General features: G+C 47.9%; 3 protein-coding genes across 3 annotated transcripts in view; all 3 read left to right on the forward strand.

Annotated features, from left to right (window-relative positions):
• LOC130388811 (E3 ubiquitin-protein ligase UBR4-like) overlaps positions 1-5,439 on the forward strand; it is a 56,434-nt gene extending 50,995 nt beyond the window's left edge. Inside the window, 7 exon segments of the mRNA XM_056598356.1 lie at positions 279-421; positions 792-917; positions 1,340-1,534; positions 2,377-2,601; positions 2,753-2,843; positions 3,317-3,479; positions 3,640-5,439. Of these exon segments, the coding sequence (XP_056454331.1) occupies positions 279-421; positions 792-917; positions 1,340-1,534; positions 2,377-2,601; positions 2,753-2,843; positions 3,317-3,479; positions 3,640-3,704 (1,008 nt within the window). The 3' untranslated portion in view covers positions 3,705-5,439.
• Positions 5,440-10,029: 4,590 nt separating this feature from the next.
• Positions 10,030-11,265, forward strand: LOC130388779 (transcription factor HES-5-like). The gene is made up of 2 exons (XM_056598303.1): positions 10,030-10,101; positions 10,243-11,265. The coding sequence occupies exons 1-2, from the start codon at positions 10,030-10,032 to the stop codon at positions 10,651-10,653; spliced, it is 483 nt and encodes a 160-aa protein (XP_056454278.1). The 3' UTR covers positions 10,654-11,265.
• Positions 11,266-15,547: 4,282 nt separating this feature from the next.
• LOC130386956 (transcription factor HES-5-like) lies at positions 15,548-16,379 on the forward strand. Its single transcript, XM_056595889.1, has 3 exons — positions 15,548-15,628; positions 15,945-16,228; positions 16,313-16,379. Exons 1-3 carry the CDS (start codon positions 15,563-15,565, stop codon positions 16,377-16,379), a joined length of 417 nt encoding a protein of 138 aa, XP_056451864.1. The 5' UTR covers positions 15,548-15,562.
• The last annotated feature ends 1,551 nt before the right edge of the window (positions 16,380-17,930 follow it).

Here is a 17,930-nt window from a genome sequence, read left to right on the forward strand (position 1 = left end):
ATGGTTTTAAATGTGTTAAGGTCTTCTTTGAGTATCTAGAAACCTTTATGTTGCCTGTTCTGTAATTCATATAGTGGGATCTATTGTTGGTTTATTTTTATGTTCAGTTGTAATCTTTTTAAGTTTAATTTAGTTATTCTAAAATTACATTCAGCCCAATAAAGAAATCGTTTGGACGTCCTTGGCTCTGCTGCTGTGTTGACCCCTCTCTCCCTCTCTCCCTCTCCCCCTCTCTCCCCTTCTCTCTCTCTCTCCCTCTCTCCCTCTCCCCCTCCCAGTCTACCAAGGTGCTGGGTATCTACACCCACACCAAGCGGGTCACCCTGGAGGAGTTTGAGAATAAGCCCAGGAAACAGCAGGGCTACAGCACCGTGTCGCACTTTAACATAGTCCACTACGACTGTCACCTGGCTGCGGTCAGGTAGGAGCCCACTTTAACATAGTCCACTACGACTGTCACCTGGCTGCCGTCAGGTAGGAGCCCACTACAACAATGCAAGATGCCTCATTAACCTGGGGCCAAATTCACTGCAAGTCACTTTGCCAAGAAAAGGGTTTGGCGAATCGCTAAATTAGGAATGAATCACGATACCCTGGAGTAGTTGGTTCAGCTGACACCACAGTTACCAAGAATGATTAGATACTACTTACTTTCATCTATAAAGTTATTGTTATTTTGTGATTTTAATCAGCTGCAACCAAAATGTTCTTCCTTGGTGAGCATGTGGTTTTTGCCCTCTGTTTGACGGTGGTTGTTGGCGTTGGATTAACCCTCCCCCCCGCTCTGGCAGGCTGGCCCGTGGGAGAGAGGAGTGGGAGAGCGCTGCGCTCCAGAACGCCAACACCCGGTGTAACGGGCTGCTCCCGGTGTGGGGCCCACAGGTACCAGAGTCGGCCTTCGCTACCTGCTTAGCAAGGTGAGAACTCTCTCCATCACACACACGCGCAGTCGCGCACACACGCGCACACACCTACGCACACACGCACACGCACACACACACACAGGTTTTGTAATTGATCCAGCTCATTGGCATGTACTGCCTTGTGTTGTGGATGTTCAATTTCGTTAGCTTTGTGGTAATATGATTATTATCCATGGCGGATTATGCTCATGTTTCCTTCTTGATTAATGAACTTGCTCTTTTTAATAGTCAGATATACCCTATAATGTCCCCATAAACGTACGCAATAATAATAAAAAAGGTGTAAACTTCTGACGGAAAATAGTGTCCCCATAAAACAATTATTCAAATGTTGCTGGTAGGTGACGCTGTTTAGGGCTTCTCCCACCGTCCCCGTACGGCGGGCTCATGTAAACCTGTTCTCCCCCGCGGCGCAGGCACAACACGTACCTGCAGGAGTGCACGGGCCAGCGGGAGCCCACCTACCAGCTCAACATCCACGACACCAAGCTGCTGTTCCTGCGCTTCGCCACGGAGCAGTCCTTCAGCGTGGACTCGGGCGGAGGCGGGCGCGAGAGCAACATCCACCTCATCCCCTACATCCTCCACACGGTGCTCTACGTCCTCAACACGTACGTACCGAGTGGCCCCCCACCTTACCACAGGGCTGATCGGTCCATGGGATAAAAACCGACATCTTAATGTAGCGGGGGATTAGTCAATGTTACTCACTGGAGATTCGTATTTATTTATTTTCATCTATTTTTCATCACAACACATAGACCTGGCCTTAAGGAAAGAGCTGTGATCGATGTGCTTCCAATGTTGTGTAGATAGGAATGATTTATTGCTTGTTCAGTGAATAATTCAGAACATAAGGAACTTTAAAAAGAGAAATCGCATACTACATCGCAATTCGATTATTTCCTCAAATTGTTTAGCCCTACCTAACGACACGCCCAGCTAGGCAACACGACACCACGAGGCACCTTCTAAACAGTCAGCCCCCCCACCCCAACACCTCGAGACACCGTCTAAACAGTCAGCCCCCCACCCAACAACACCACGAGACCCGTCTAAACAGTCAGCCCCCCACCCAACAACACCACGAGACACGTCTAAACAGTCACCCCCCCACCCAACAACACCACGAGACCCGTCTAAACAGTCGGCCCCCCCAACAACACCACGAGACATCGTCTAAACAGTCACCCCCCCACCCAACAACACCACGAGACCCGTCTAAACAGTCAGCCCCCCCAACAACACCACGAGACCCGTCTAAACAGTCGGCCCCCCCACCCCAACAACACGAGACACCGTCTAAACAGTCATCCACCCCAACAACACCACGAGACTCGTCTAAACAGTCGGCCCCCCCACCCCAACACCACGAGACCCGTCTAAACAGTCAGCCCCCCCAACAACACCACGAGATGACGTCTAAACAGTCACCTCCCCCCCCCACCAACAGCACGAGGGCCACGTCGCGGGAGGAGAAGAACCTGCAGAGCTTCCAGGAGCAGCCGTGTGAGAAGTGGGTGGAGAGCTCCTACGAGGTGGACGGCCCGCACTACTTCTGCATCCTGGCCATGCACGTGCTGCCCCCCGAGCGCTGGAGGTCCTGCCGCCTCCACTTCCTGCGCCGGCTCCTGATCGCCGCGCACTCCCGCAAGCTGTCCCCCGCCCCCACCACCAAGTAGGAGAACCTGAAGGACGAGGAGGCTTATCAATTATAAACGCTCCTTTGTGTTTCTAATGTTTAACACTTCGTCCTGTGACATTAATGATGAGGATGTATTCCACATGCTTTCTGCTGACCTGTGTGCTCCTGACGTCTCCCCTGTCAGACTCTCAGATAAATCACCAAAGGAGTACGCCGTGTACCGCTCTCCTGTCCTCTTCTGGGGTCTGGTGGACCTGGTCTACGACATGTTCAGGGTAGGTCCATATGGAGATTCATGTGTAGCATAGGGGTCTTAGGATGCTATCCTTCATGAACCGATCCTGGATGCATTTTGTTCAGAACGTGGTTCACGTTCAGTTCTAGTGTAGCGACATGGGTGTGGAACTCCCACCCGGAAGGGGCTGGGTTCCATACCCAGCATCCTCGAGTAGGGACGCCTCACTCTGACCGGCTGACCTGCATCTGCATTCACTGCATCTGTATTCGATTAAAGCTAACGCATGGCTGAGGTACGGATGGAGCATGACACTGACCATTGTTCTCCATGTGTTGGCTCCATTCCATTGGCTCCTGCTTTTCCTTTGGCTCCATTCCATTGGCCTCTGGTTTTCAATGGGCTCCATTCCCTCGATCCCATCTGTTGGTTCCTGGTCCTCCATTGGCTCCTGGCGCTCCCTTGGCTCCGCTCCGTTGGCTCCGTACCCTTGGTTTCCCGGCGGCCGTGCAGAAGGTACCCACCAGCAACACAGAGGGCGGCTGGTCCTTCTCCCTGGCCGAGTACGTGCGTCACAACGACATGCCCATCTACGAGGCCTCCGACCGCGTGCTCCGAACCTTCCAGGACGAACTCATGCCCGCAGAGTCCTTCTCCGAATTCCTGGACGTCGTAGGTCAGTGGTCCCACTCACACACTCCCTCGCTCACTCACACTTGTTGGACTTACCTTGGTTAGCTGTTTAAGACGTCCATGTTAAATTGGGACTGCCCGTATATGGTTGTGATGGTGACGATACGTCCTGCGGTGTTGTGACTCCGCTTTCTCTCTTCCAGGTCTGCTCACGGACATCCCGGAACCGGATCTCTTCCTGCAGGATCTGTTGAACTCTGTGCCCTGAACAGCACCCACCCACCCACCACCCGACTAGTCTCACACCAACTTTACTAATGACACCCGAGGACAGCTCTGACTCAGACACACACACACACACACACACACACACACACACACACACACACACACACACACACACACACACACACACACACACACACACACACACACACACACACACACGGACACAAATACTGTGCTTCTCTCACTCTGTTGACCCCTGCTGATTAATTTAAAGCAGAAACTATGTGTAGAACTATGAAATTCATCCATCTATGGCAACCTTGAAGTCTAACGCGATACTAAACCGTAACACAGATCAGGGGCCCGAGCCCCCCCCCCCCCCCCCACATGGCCACCATGGCCCGTCAGTCTGGATGTTGTGAACATGATGCGGGCAGATTTCCTTTCTTTCTCTGTGAGATAATCCATAAAAACATTATTTAATGTAAGCAAAGAAGAGACTTGAATCGCAGGTCTCTGGCATATTCTGGCCTTATTTCTGTTTTCTTCACTACTCGCTGTTCATAAACGGTCACCATATGGTGACTATTACGGCACTTTCCGCAGTTCTGGCCCCGGATGGAAAATGTAAGCACTCATGTTCACAACATACTCTGGGCATTGGATTACCACACGTTGTATTTCAGTGCGTTCGTCGTTGTTTTCGGGTGCAATCTTTACGGTAACTTAAAAAAGGAAAAAAAAGACCATTGCTTGGCGATTTGACCACATATTTAGAGAGTGGCATTTGTTTTAACCATTTTTTTGTTTGGTTTGTAGAAGTTTGTTTTTGGTTTTGGTTCTGTTTTGTTTTTTCTTTTTAATGGTGACGCGTCACGCGGCTGTGATCGAAGTTTTCGTTTTATTTTGTTTTGCAGTTGGTCTTTATGTAGGTTCTAACTGGAATGTGAATGATTGGCAGATGAGTAACGTTTTGCTTGAGTGCATGTGTAACGTGTCTTTTATCGATCGCAGAAGCGAATGGAGCGAAAGATGAATAAAAGAGGGGTTTAAATTTTTTTGTTTTCTCTATTCTTTTTGTTGCGAAGAAGCCATCTTTTGGTGACGGAGGAGCTTGTGAACGATTCCATCTCGTGCGATGAAACATCTGACCTGACTAAAATGAAGAATAAATGGACCTGCGTTCTTTTCCTTTTATTGTTTAGTTTGAATATTCCAACGACGGCCCACTGTCTCGATCACTCTGCTAATCGCATTTTATACTAATGGATCTACTACCATGGTGACACTCCTGTCAGCCCCCCACCACACCACCCAGAGCAGGTTCCTCATAAGCAAAGTGCCGCTGAGTTTGCACCGTCAGCGAAAAATAAACTCTTTAGACGCCGGTTACAAAGTGGCGTCCCTGTACATGTCCGAATGCATGGTGTGGAGTTCAGCCAGTTTCTTGTTCATTTGCCTATTTCCCGCTGCTATAATGTCCAACTGTCGCTGAATGTGTGCTTTTTGGATCTAGCCTATGATTAATAAAGTCGTAATAACTATCCGCTGTCCTGACGCTGTAACCTCTTCTTCCTGCCGGGCAAAGTGACCTTTTGCGTGTTTACGGTGTAATGGGTGGCGAGTGTATTAGGCTTGCGATAGTTGCATCACCGATCTGCAAGCTCATGTTTTATTTACTCTGGCCTATGCGTCAGGTCTCCTGTTCAGACAGATTTCGAGCAGACCTGGCACGGGTCCGTCTAAAATGGGACTGGTTGGCATTGTTGTGTCTCACGTTTTGTTGCCCATATTGGTTGTATGTCTATTCATTGGGTCCAGAGGCTTTGGTCCGTTGATAATGGCCCTCGGCCATCCAAAATTAACTGAGAGGTTCTATACTAATTTGCAATGGTGAATGGGAATATATGATTTTGTTTGCACCATTTACGTTATACCCCTAGAGGGCAGTATTACTCAGACCATAGTGGCAACTCCGTTTCCGAAGGATATAAAGTTTTCAGAACATTGTTGCCGTATTAACACGAACTAAATGTACAATTTATTTTTTAAACAATTACAACACCTGAATAACTTCATGACAGCTCGCCAACCAGGCACAGAAACGTTGAACCAGCACAAAGCTGTCAAACAGTGAATGCCACATTTTTTTTAAATGGAAAGAAAATCATAATGACAAAACACAACAAATCTAGTTTTACGAATTTAACAATCAATATTTTTTTTTTTCAATTTTCCAACTCGTGTGGTAGGCCTACAACATTTTGAAAATATGAAAAACGTAAGGCCTACTCCAAAAAGGAAAAACACTTTCTTTCACGCAAACGTAAAATTACACAGGATTCCTGACATTCATACAACGATGAATGCATATACAGAAGGAAGTACACTTCCTCAATAAGGCAATATGGCTTATTTTCCACACAAACTCAGAGGAATCCATGGGGACCCTTATGCTTACTTCACACAAATATTCCCCCCAAAAACCCTAAGCAGTCTTCACCATCACTCGCACCTCTCGATCCTATTGAACAACCGGCTCGCTTTTATTTTCTGCCGTTTTGTTTCATCCTATGAGGCGTGAATATATGATAAAGTATCCTAACTTATGTGTAGCGGACTGATATTCGATTAAGGCACGATGTGCATGGTCTATTTATGGACCAAATCACAGTGTTAATGGTCCATTGAATAAAAAAAAAAAAAATCTACCCATTTAACAAAGCCCTTTTTATAAACCCATCAAAAATCATTTAAAAAAAAAACATACAGATAATTCTAAACATTAGACATAAATAATAATTTGCTTAAAAAACCCATTTCTTTCAATGTGAAAGCCAATCTTTAAAACAAAAAAAAAATGGTGCTGGGTATTCCCTGCTTCATCAGCTCGTTCCCCCTCGACCGTCTGTCCACTCCGTCACTACTGGCAGCAGAGCGGGGCCACGTCCTCCGCGGCTTTCGGGAAGAAGCGGATGGCGTCTCTGGACGATCTGCTGTAGCCGCCGGGGGAGAGCAGCAGGGCTTTCTTCACGGCGAAGAACGACACCGTCTTGTCCCACACGTCGGCGCCAGAGAGGTCGCTATGGAGGAGCTGAGTCTCCAGGGCCGCGCGGAGCTTTCCGGCGCCATCGCTGCACTTCCTCTCCAAACTCATCATCTTGCACATGCTGAAGAGACATCACAATGACCGATTAATATTCAGAATCGTCCTAGTGCAGCGTTAAAGCTACATTGGGAAGTACTTAATGAGGCCTATTCCTAATACAATCCTACTTTATTGCGTAAAATGTATTTCCGAACTACTTACATTCAAACTTACTATTTGAGGAAATAAAAATTATGTAAGACATGACTGGGAAAGTAAAATTTGACAGAGTTCAACACTAGAGTTGGAACACAAACACTAAACAATTACAAAAAAAAAATCGGATCGTCTTAAAGGCTATTGCTGATGAATCACATAGTTGACCTGGTTTGAAGTTACCTTGTTTGTTGATCCCTCATGATGACTGTTGCAGTCCAGTTATCCGACGTCTATGTGTGCGTGTGTGTGGTAAACACAAAGTGTGGAGTGTTGTGATTACACTGGGTATCAGTTTCCCCTGTCTACTTATAACAGCTTTAATGTGATTCTGGTTCTCACCATATTAGCCAACCACGGGCCAGAGCTGTGACAATAGGATGTGCGTGAATAGAATTAATGGAACGCATGGGCACACACCAGTGCAAACAAACGGATGGGAAGGGAGTAAGGACCCCCCCCCCCCCACACACACACACACACACACACACACCGGGCTGTCACTCAGCCTACGTGGGATGACTGGGTGAAATATGTCTGTAGGACTTTCTGAAGGGAGTGATATGCAGTGGGAACGCAGAGTAGAAGCATCTGCCTGCAAGGAGCTCCACATGTCTTCACACGCTCAGACGTAGGGATCTGCATGCATTAGAGATCTGATCCAGACTGCACCTTTTTAAGTTAAACATGCAGATCTTGACCAGCTCTATAGAGCTGGTGCTGTCTTGCTTAAGGCTTTTGAACCGAGCATGGGCAGATCTCTGGAATAAATGATATATTTATTAAATGCGACGTTCAGTGGCTACTAGAGGGTGTATGACTAGCCCGGCCTAGAGGTTCCGGGTTCGAACCCCGGAGACAGCGTGTAGGTGTCCTGTTGCAATGCCTTCAGACCCCCTACCTGCTATGGAATGGCATGATGTCGGCCCACCTCAGTGAATCACTTGAGTCACTTTCAATCAGCGTCTGCTGAAGGCCTAATCAACGTTGTGTGTGTCAACAAACTTCTTGTGTGTGTGTGTGTGTGTGTGTCATTCTCTTGACTTCTTTTCTCTCCCCGGATTTGCTCGGGTGTCTGTTCCCGGCGCAGCCCTGGTTCTCACGGGGGGGGTGTCTCCATGGCGAGGACCACAATAGCACGCGGCCGCTCCAGATGGTGCACCCTGGAGCTGGGCTGGCTCCTCTGCACCCCCCCCCCACCACTACCACCGCCGCCTCCACCACCACCAGCACCATGGCTGGGAAACAGGAGAGAGAGAGAGGTGGGTGTGTGTGGGAGAAAGAGAGGGTGAGAGAGAGTGTGTAAAGGAGACGGTGGGGTGGGGGTGAGGCTGGGCAGCAAGTCGGTCACTTGGTCTTTGTTGGCCAGGGCACACTTCCTTTGTGTTTGTGTGTGTGAGCGTCAGTTTTCCTGTGTGTGTGTGTGTGTGTGTGTGTGTGTGTCAATAATGCTGGAGTGTGGGAAGCCCGGGACCGTCAGCGCTCTCACGTTCCAGAGAGGCAGGAGGGGCGTGCGACCAGAGGCACGCAGCTGGGGTGTGTGTGTGTGTGTGTGTGTGTGTGTGTGTGTGTGTGTGTGTGTGTGTGTGTGTGTGTGTGTGTGTGTGTGTGTGTGTGTGTGTGTGTGTGTGCAGTGTCTGTCTGTCTATGCACATGTACATACACGTTGATAAAGACAAAAAAGTTGTCTTCATATTTATTAGAAATGCAGTTTCAGTGTGACTATGTATCTGTGTGTGTGTATGTGCCCATCTGTGTGGTAACACAATGTGTGTGGAGAGGGGGGGCTGGGGAGTGGTGGGGGGTGTGTGTGTGTGCAGTGGGAGGAAGAGGAGGAAGTGTGTGAGTGTGTAGGAGTGTGTGAGGTGTGTTTTATGGTTTGAGAACGTGCTGAGAGCGTGTGGCGACTTGGGGTCCCACACACACACTTCCAGACACACACACTTCACACACACACACCACATTAAACCCTCTCTGTAATGGAGCCGGGGTCATAAATGCTGTAACTATGTACTGCGGTTGGGACTTTGGTCGATTCAATTCAGACACCACAAAAAAATAAAACAAACAAAAACAAACTATGAATTTGACATCTCAAAAAACCCATGCGATACCTTCACCTTTCAACCCCCAAGCTTCAGATCGTTTTCTTTTTTTCCAGATATTGTCTTTCATTATGAAACAATGTTCTGGAGGTCTAGTACATGGGTGTTAAATGACAGTGGGACAAATGAACGTAGTTTTCGTATCTTTCCCCTTCTGGGGAATTGGGGATGATTTTACATTTAAATTTTCATTCAGGGCATTTAGCAGACACTTTATCAAAAGCGACTTAAAATCAGTACATTTATCATAAGAAAGTGAAAAAATATATTGTGTCGGTACAGTAAGGAAACGGTATTCCTGAGAATCCCACTGAGGGGGGCTCCGGTGCTGGAAGCTGTCCCGAGTGTTTTGAAGTGAACATCCCTTCAGCAGAGCCCAGTCTCGTGGCCCAGCATGGTGGAGCATCCAGCACACCCGCTCTGACCAGCACACCCCTTCACACACGCGGCTGCCACCACCACCACCACCACCACCACTTTGTGCTCGATTACGACGTGCGACAAGAGATGACAAGAGACGGCGGCATGCTTCTCTCCCGGGTCACCCGCTTCCCACATCCCCACAAGCACTGGGGTCAGCCCCCTCCCTCCCTCCCACCCTCCCTCCCACCCTCCCGGCTCCACACACACTCTCCCACACTCCCTTCTTTCTCCAGCCAGGCTATTCCTCCACCTGCTCCCCCGAGACACACTCTATTGTCCCCGCGGCAATAAACACTTCATTGAGCATGTGGCGGTCATCAAAGCCCTTCCCGGGAGCCCTCTGATTGGCCGATGGACCTATGAGAAAGTGCAACCGGTCCGAGACCCACGCATTCACATGGAGATTGGGGGAGTATAAATAGAGGGTCCAGGGGCAGGGAAGAGACCAGAACAGACCAGCTAGCGCTTGGCTCTCTACAGCTCCTACTCCTACTCCCACTCTCTCACCGAGACTCATCTCTCTTAGGACAGCCATGGCTCCTACTACTGCCACTACCAATGGAAACGTTCACCACTCCAAGGAACACCTCACATCTTCTCACAAGGTAAGCTCTAAGACCACACACCACTCGGTGTTCCTCTTGTACCAATTCCAGCTTTCAGATTATATGCATGCTCTCGTGAAGGGGTTCAACGTCGTTCAGCTCATCTAACGGTTCTTCCCTCTCCGCTCTCTTTCTCTATAGCTGAGGAAACCGATGGTTGAGAAGCTGCGCCGCGACCGCATCAACACCAGCATCGAGCAGCTCAAGTCCCTGCTGGGCCAGGAGTTTGTCCGCCAGCAGCCCGACTCCAAGCAGGAGAAGGCAGACATCCTGGAGATGGCGGTGTCCTACCTGAAGATCTGGCGGGCCGATGAGAGCGCCCACCAGCAGCCCGAGGGCCGCGGCGAAGGCTACGCCCACTGCGTTCAGGAGGCCGTCACCTTCCTGTCCAAGAGCCGCTCCAGCGGGCCCCTGCTGAACCACTTCCTGGGCCTGCAGGCCTCCGGCAAGGCCCCCGAGGTCGCCTCCGTCTCCCCACCCGGCTCCCCGCTCCACCACACCGGCTCCACCATGAAGGAGGGCGAACAGGCTCCGCTGTGGCGGCCCTGGTAACGGAGCAAGCGATTCCAAGAGACTGAACGCCATCCGAGCCAGACCCACGTCTATGGAGGTCATAGACCACAAGTTTGAAAGAGCGACGCACGCATCTTGCGTTGTTATCTTTTGTAAAAGTAGCGACACGTTTCTACGTCGCTGAGGTACTTCCGTTGAGGGGGAGACATGATTTTGCGCTGGGAGTGATCCCTTCGGAGGGATTGAACCGTTAGTATATGTACACCATGTGTATGTGTCGTACACACCCTCTATTTGGAGGGTGTTTTACCACGACAGTTTGACTTTCCCAAACGCCGTATTTGATACCGTGTATCATGGAATGTTACTTTAAAACCCTAAATTGATCCAATGGATCTCTCATCGATGTAAATCATGTTATGATTGTGATGAACTGACTTATTGTGTAAACCATTTTGTGGTTGGATTCTGTATCAATTGATATTATTAATAGCAATGTTTACTGTTGATAATGTACCTTTTCTTCAAGTGGATACCTTTTGTAAAGGAGACATTTGTGTGCTGCCAACTTAAATCTCTGTGAAGATGAACACTTTATTTCTTCTTTGAGAAGACGTGAAAATAAATTGAAAACTTCATGTGAAGTTTGTCAAATGCTACACATGTGTCTGTTGCTCTTTCTCTCTTGAATCTAAATTATGTAAGCAAACAATCCAAAACCACAATAACTTAGTAAACACTAATATGTAGTAGTTTACCACCAATGATGACAGACGTAGTTGTGGTGTGACCACCTAAACACTATACCAAACCGGTTCAGTTTAGGACAATATGTCAGACTTTCAAACTTACTGAACAGTTAGCCCTTATTTACAACACAGGTGGCCATTAGTCAAAGTAAGATAGGATTGAACGCTAACATTGTCATACAGTGTGAATAAACCATGATGTCCAACAAGTGTCCTATCAGCGGACATGAAAATTATATTTCTAAGTTTATCTAGATAACAATAATGAATGTAGTAACTAATAGGCCTACTCATGTACTCATCTTTTTTTTACCTGTTAACATTCTACAAAAAAGGGTGCTAAGACAGTATTATAGGGGTGGTACTTATAGATGTGCCTTGAACATATTAAATGCATAGCACCTGGGCCTGGTGAAATAACAGTTGACATAGGTTATATTCAACTGTTATTGAATATAACCGATGTTCTGTTAAATATTCTGTTAAATAATACTATGATATTTATTGATGTAAATTGAGATCCAATTGAATGTTCATCCCACCATCACACCCATCATAGTAAATATGATTCATAGTATATCATATCTATAGTATATAAAGTATGTCATTCTGAATCTATAAATTAGATTCTTAGTATGAATAGCGTGATGACGTCTACAATTTGAAATCCATGAACTCGATGCAGGTTGTTTGTGTTTAAAATACACACATACAGGACGGTTGGATGTGCGTGTGTGTGTGTGTGTGTGTGTGTGTGTGTGTGTGTGTGTGTGTGTGTGGGGGGGAGGGGGCTGCCCACACAGACACACAGTCTTCTGCCCAGTATATTGTACCCCCCCCCCCCCCTCATCCTCCCCCAAGTGTTACTGAAGTCTTCCCCCATTGCTTGCAGAAGTTATAGCCCTGAGAGAGAGTTTTTTCTCAGGGTCTGGTCCAGGACAGGACAGATGGTCTAACTAGGGAAACAGACCACTCCCCCTCCTCCCCCCCCCCCCCCCCCCCTCCCACTGCACCCCAACGCACCCCACCCCGTGGCCGACGAGGAGAGATCAAACACCGTCGCTAATGCGGCTGTGTAACAAGACACACTTCCATTGTCTACGGTTTCAGGGGGGGGAGGCGCTGAATAGACGGCAGAGTGTGGGAAAGCAGAGATGAGACTCTCACAGAGAGGCTGGGAGACTGCCCCCACCGCCACCACCACCACCCCCACTACCACCACTATCCCAACCACCATCACCACCACCACCACCACCACCACCAACCCCACTCCCCCAGACCAGCCTGTGGCTGGGGGCCGCTACAGGTTCCCGGGGGCCACTAGTTGAATGACCATGGCACCGCTTCAAATCCCTTGATGGATGGGTGACTCACTTTCTCTCACACGCACACACACACACACACACACACACACACACGCACACACACACACACACACAAATACAGAAACATACACAGATACACAAACACACACACAAAACACAAACAGACAGACGGACACACGCACATAAACACCCACAACCACATACATATAAACATAAACACACATGTATTCACACACACACACACACACACACACACACACACACACACACACACACACACACACACACACACACACACACACACACACACACAAACTCCCACAAACACACAAAATTATGCACACACATTGCTAGATGTCTTCGGGATCTCACACACAGACACATCCACATCCAAACACACACTCTCACTCACTCAAAAACTCACACACACACGCACGCACGCACACACACGCACACGCACACGCACACACAGATTGCAAAACAGTGAAGCAGAGTAACTTGATGAAGAGGATACGGTGGCCAAGTTGGAAGCGATGGTGTTTTGACATGCAGATGCACCTGTTGGTTTTTTGTTTTTTTATTTGTTAAAAGACTAAAGTCAATGAAGAAAAGTTGTTCACTTGACAATTAACAACTGCATTAGAACAATCCAAAGTTATCTACAGCAGAAATAAGCTGTCTTTATCCCGGCTGACCCAGAAATGAACAAGAGCAGGGACGTCGGTGCTTGTGCGATTCGCCTCATGTCCATGCTTTAGTCTCTTCGTTAGACGTGATATTATGCTTCCTATCAAGGTATAGCCAATTGAAGATGCATTTCAAGAGTGAGGCCCTACGTACATTATTTACATAGTGTTTTCTTGACACTGAGAGAGCCGGCTGAGAGCCTGGCTCTTCCTTCAGTTTACGCAACCCCCCCAGATGGTCCGACTCTGTTTGTCCCTCGACAATGGATCAATTAACATTCTCCCGGGAGCACGAAGGGAGCGGCTTTCGGTAGCTCCTTTACACACACTGACAGTGAGTGTGTGTGTGTGTGTGTGTGTGCGTGTGTGTGTATGTGTGTGTGTGTGTGTGTGTGTGTGTGTGTGTGTGTGTGTGTGTGTGTGTGTGTGTGTGTGTGTGTGTGTGTGTGTGTTTACGTGTGCGCGTGCGTGCGTGTGTGTCTGGTGGGAAAGTCGGTAGACTGCTGTACTCACACGTCTGGCTTTTCACATCTGGGAGGTGCGCTTTGACGCCGCCAACACTGCATGCCGCACGTGGCTCAAACGGCTTTCAGCCTATTGCCAGTGTGACGCGTTTATTAGAAAGGACCTGACAATACCCTGACGACGCATGCTCAATAGAGGAATATTAATAAAAGGGTTAGGGTAAAAATGATTTACAACCATGGAATATAGGACGGCAACAGATTGATGACAGCACGCTGGTTCTTACTGGTTTATTATTCGTGATTCCCATTGTCCCACAATGTTTATTTAAAGCAGTGGATAACCTCTCCTGCACTGTGTGTCTACATTCACTATGGTTTTGGTGGCTTTTTAAACGAGCACTGTCTGCGACCCGTCCAGTTTTGAACAGCCAATAAACCACTAGGCTAGCAGGCTACAGCTCATTGGATTAAGAAATGAGAATGACGACAACAGCCAAATGGGCGATAAAAGCGCAGCCAGGTTTCCAACGGACAGAACTTTCCCACAGTCCACGGCCATTTAGCGGAGAGAGCTCCCATTATTGCCGGGGTAATAACACAATGGTACAATGAGCCGCCTGTCGTTTGGCGTGGACACTCGTCTGCGCAGAGTGTGACCGGAATGTGGACGGAGGGCGCGCGACTTTCTGCACTGCTTCACGACCGGACGCGCGCACGCGCTGTACGCCCCAGCTCCCTGCTTGTGCTTTTTGACACACTTCTGCAGACAAACACTTCATGAGGAAGGGGGGGGGGGATCAACTAAAAAATGATCTCCCAAAATTAAAAGAATAATTCACGTATGCTAATAATGCGTAATTTATACATTGAGGAATGGTCAAACCGATCCCCTAGCCTGGGCTACGAAATAAGATGCTTCTGATAAAATATTCTGAGAGACCGATGCCATACGAGAATAACTACAACAAATTTTAAGTAATAAAGTCTTTACTTCTTCTCACGCGCATGGGCCACTTTTACGGCTTTCACACCTGCCGTCCTCCGCCGCCTTTGATCCTCCCGACTTCACAAGCGTCTGGTCCACCGGCACGTGGCTTGAACGGCGACTTCGTTTGGTGTATATTGTGGCAGTTTGCTCTGTTGTTTCGGTGTATTTAAAAATGGTGAAACGTGAAGTTTCAGTGATATTCTGTGTTCCCTGGATCTGGCCTTCTTGCCTGGTGACTAAATCACATTTTGGGAATGGTTTTCTTTGAACCAGACATGAAAACCTTCCTTCCCAATAAGATATGGCTTTATTGGGGTAACACATTTGGCCTAAACTTCCCCAGACCACACGTACACTGCCCTGTTTCCTGTCATCAAAACGTGCCCCTTCTGCTTTTTTTCAATCGAAAGATCTAGGTCTGAATTTGACCTACATTTCAATTGATCCAATCCTACCTCACGTGATAAGAATCAATGCTGCCCTGCATATAATGTATCGATTACCTGCTCTCTGGTTTCATGGGAACCAGGGCTCGGCACCGGACTGCCCTGAGTTATTGATGTGTCAGCCATTGTTGCGGGGGGCGTCTCGGAGTGTGGGAACCCCAGCCAAACAACCACCACGGCCTACCTCGGGGCTATGTTATGCTAATGAGACCCTATAAAGAGAGGAGGCTGGACTCCGCCCTGGGATCAGAGCTCTGCGCTGCCGACAGCAACAACACAACACCACCATGTCTCCGCACTTCAGCTACACCTCTGTACACCACAGCGGCTTCCCTGAGAAAGACAACCTCCGAGTAAGTACTGGCGTTCGGTTGTACCCTTGATTGACTCATTTCTCCGCGTTAGTAAACAGTAGTAAGCAGCTTGGGAGTCCGGTGGAAATAAGAATGCTTACTTTTTTGTGTGCGGCCACCACACAAATCTCGGCGCTTTAAAAAAATAAATAAAAATCGCTGCTGTCGTACCGCTGCTGTCACCCAGTCAAAGATTGTGTCCGGTTTTGAACGAACATTTCATTTCGGAAAAGAGTGGTTGCATAAGAAATATAGACGCTCTTCAGGCTGTTGTTTAAAGAAATCGAAACTGACCTTCATCTCGTCTCCCTCTCAGCAGTTGAGGAAGCCCAGAGTGGAGAAGATGCGACGGGACCGCATCAACACCTGCATCGATCAGCTCAAGCTCCTCCTGGAGACGGAGCTCCACCAACAGGAGCCCAACGCCAAGCTGGAGAAGGCTGACGTCCTGGAGATGACCGTCTGCTTCCTGAGAAGGCAGCTCATGCACACGCCCGGAGGCCTGGACCTGCTCTCCTCTGTGGGACCCAGTAGAGAGACCTCCGTCTCTGCCGCTCCTCCTCCTCCTCCTTCTCCCTCCTCGTCTCTCCATGGTCTCCGGCACCAAGAACATCAGGGGGAGCTTCTCCTCCTGGCCCAGAGAGACTTCACCTCCTCCTCCTCCTCCTCCATCATGTCCTCCAGCATCTCCTCCACCCTGACGCTCAGACCCACAGGCAGCAGCAAGTCTCTGGTCTGGAGGCCCTGGTAGTAGAGACGCTCTACAGCAGTAGAACCAGACCCACAAGATCAATAATGGTCTCTCTTCGTGGTGGAGGAGATCTGCGTTTGAAACCCCCCTTGAGATGAATCTTCATCGCGTTATCATCACATTGATGGAACCAAGTAGCAATTATTGTTGTTAAAAGTTTAAGGCTGACTTTTAAATTTTCTGGAAGGTGCTCCTGCTTTGAGCCGAAATTGTGATGCTTCTTACTGGCATCGAAGAACTGGTGCTTTTATTGTGAAGTGGAGAGCTTTCTTGCGTATCGTCGGGAGCTTTTAGTGTGAAGCGATTGCTTACTCCAGTGGAGTTCATCTCGTTAGACTCTGTTGTTGTAACAGTGTAATCAGTTTATGATTATGAAATATTGCTAGGTACTTTTGGAGAATATTTCTCGTGTGTGTGTGTGTGTGTGTTTGTGTGCGTGCGTGTGTGTGTGTGTGTGTGTGGGAGAATGTGTGATCACCTTTATGCTCTTAAACTTCAAATGTACTTTTGTATGACAATTACCAATAAAGATACAATCACTGAAAACACCTATGACTTTGCTTTGAGATTGAACATGGTACATTTAGGGAACAGAAATTACCAAATGTTGTATCAGTTATGCCTACATTTTTTATTATGGCACAATACATTCTAGTGACAATATGTTTTGTTCTTGTACTGTTTGTCCTCAACTTAGATCCAGGTGGCTATCTGATTGGTCGGTCTCAAGTAAGTACAGGCATTACAACCAGTAGAAACTGTTGGAACGTCAGCAGTAGGCAGCCGGAACATGAAAAACGAATACAATCACCTTCTTGTCTACATATTAGTCATTGAGGAGACATGTGTGTCCAAAACAACTTTTGAATTTAGTAAGATACATGTCAATAAATGTGACATATTATACCACCAGGTATGAGTTGGATTAGCCGTTACAAGCTGTTTTGAGTGGGCGTGTCCACCTTGATGTTTGACGACAGAAGAGCAACGTTTGCTACAATCCACTGGGTAGGCTGGTAGACTGCTCTATCCAGCTCACATCTAGTTGGACACGCCCACTTGTGATGTCACTAAAGGCAGATTTTCAAAACGGCTCTTTGCAGCTAATCACACACTCACACCTGGTGGTATAATATGTCACCTTTGATCAGGGACGCGGGAAGTCAGTCCGAGGGGGGGGTGCTGAGAGAGTCTATATAATGACGTCATAATAAATGCTGCACAACATCCGTTGTTTACAGAGACGAGATGACGGGTGACGTCACATTCAGGGCTCCGCTCTGATAAACACTCTACTGGTGTGTAAAAAGAGTTCTGCCAACTAGCCACTGTTATTCACAAACGTTAGCAAGTAAACAATGTGGAAATTAGAGTCAACTCGGCTGATACTGTGCTGAATTTCACACACTAACAACGTGCCGACAAGCTGTTGCGGTCCGGGATTATACACAGCGTTATAACAAGGATTCAGGAGGTTATTTCTAAAGGTTTACAAAGGAAAGTGACAATAATAGAAAGCCAGAGTTACGAGTTGTCTGATATGAGGAAAGT

Source organism: Gadus chalcogrammus, chromosome 1 (genome assembly GCF_026213295.1).
Source record: "Gadus chalcogrammus isolate NIFS_2021 chromosome 1, NIFS_Gcha_1.0, whole genome shotgun sequence".
Lineage (NCBI taxonomy): Eukaryota > Metazoa > Chordata > Actinopteri > Gadiformes > Gadidae > Gadus > Gadus chalcogrammus.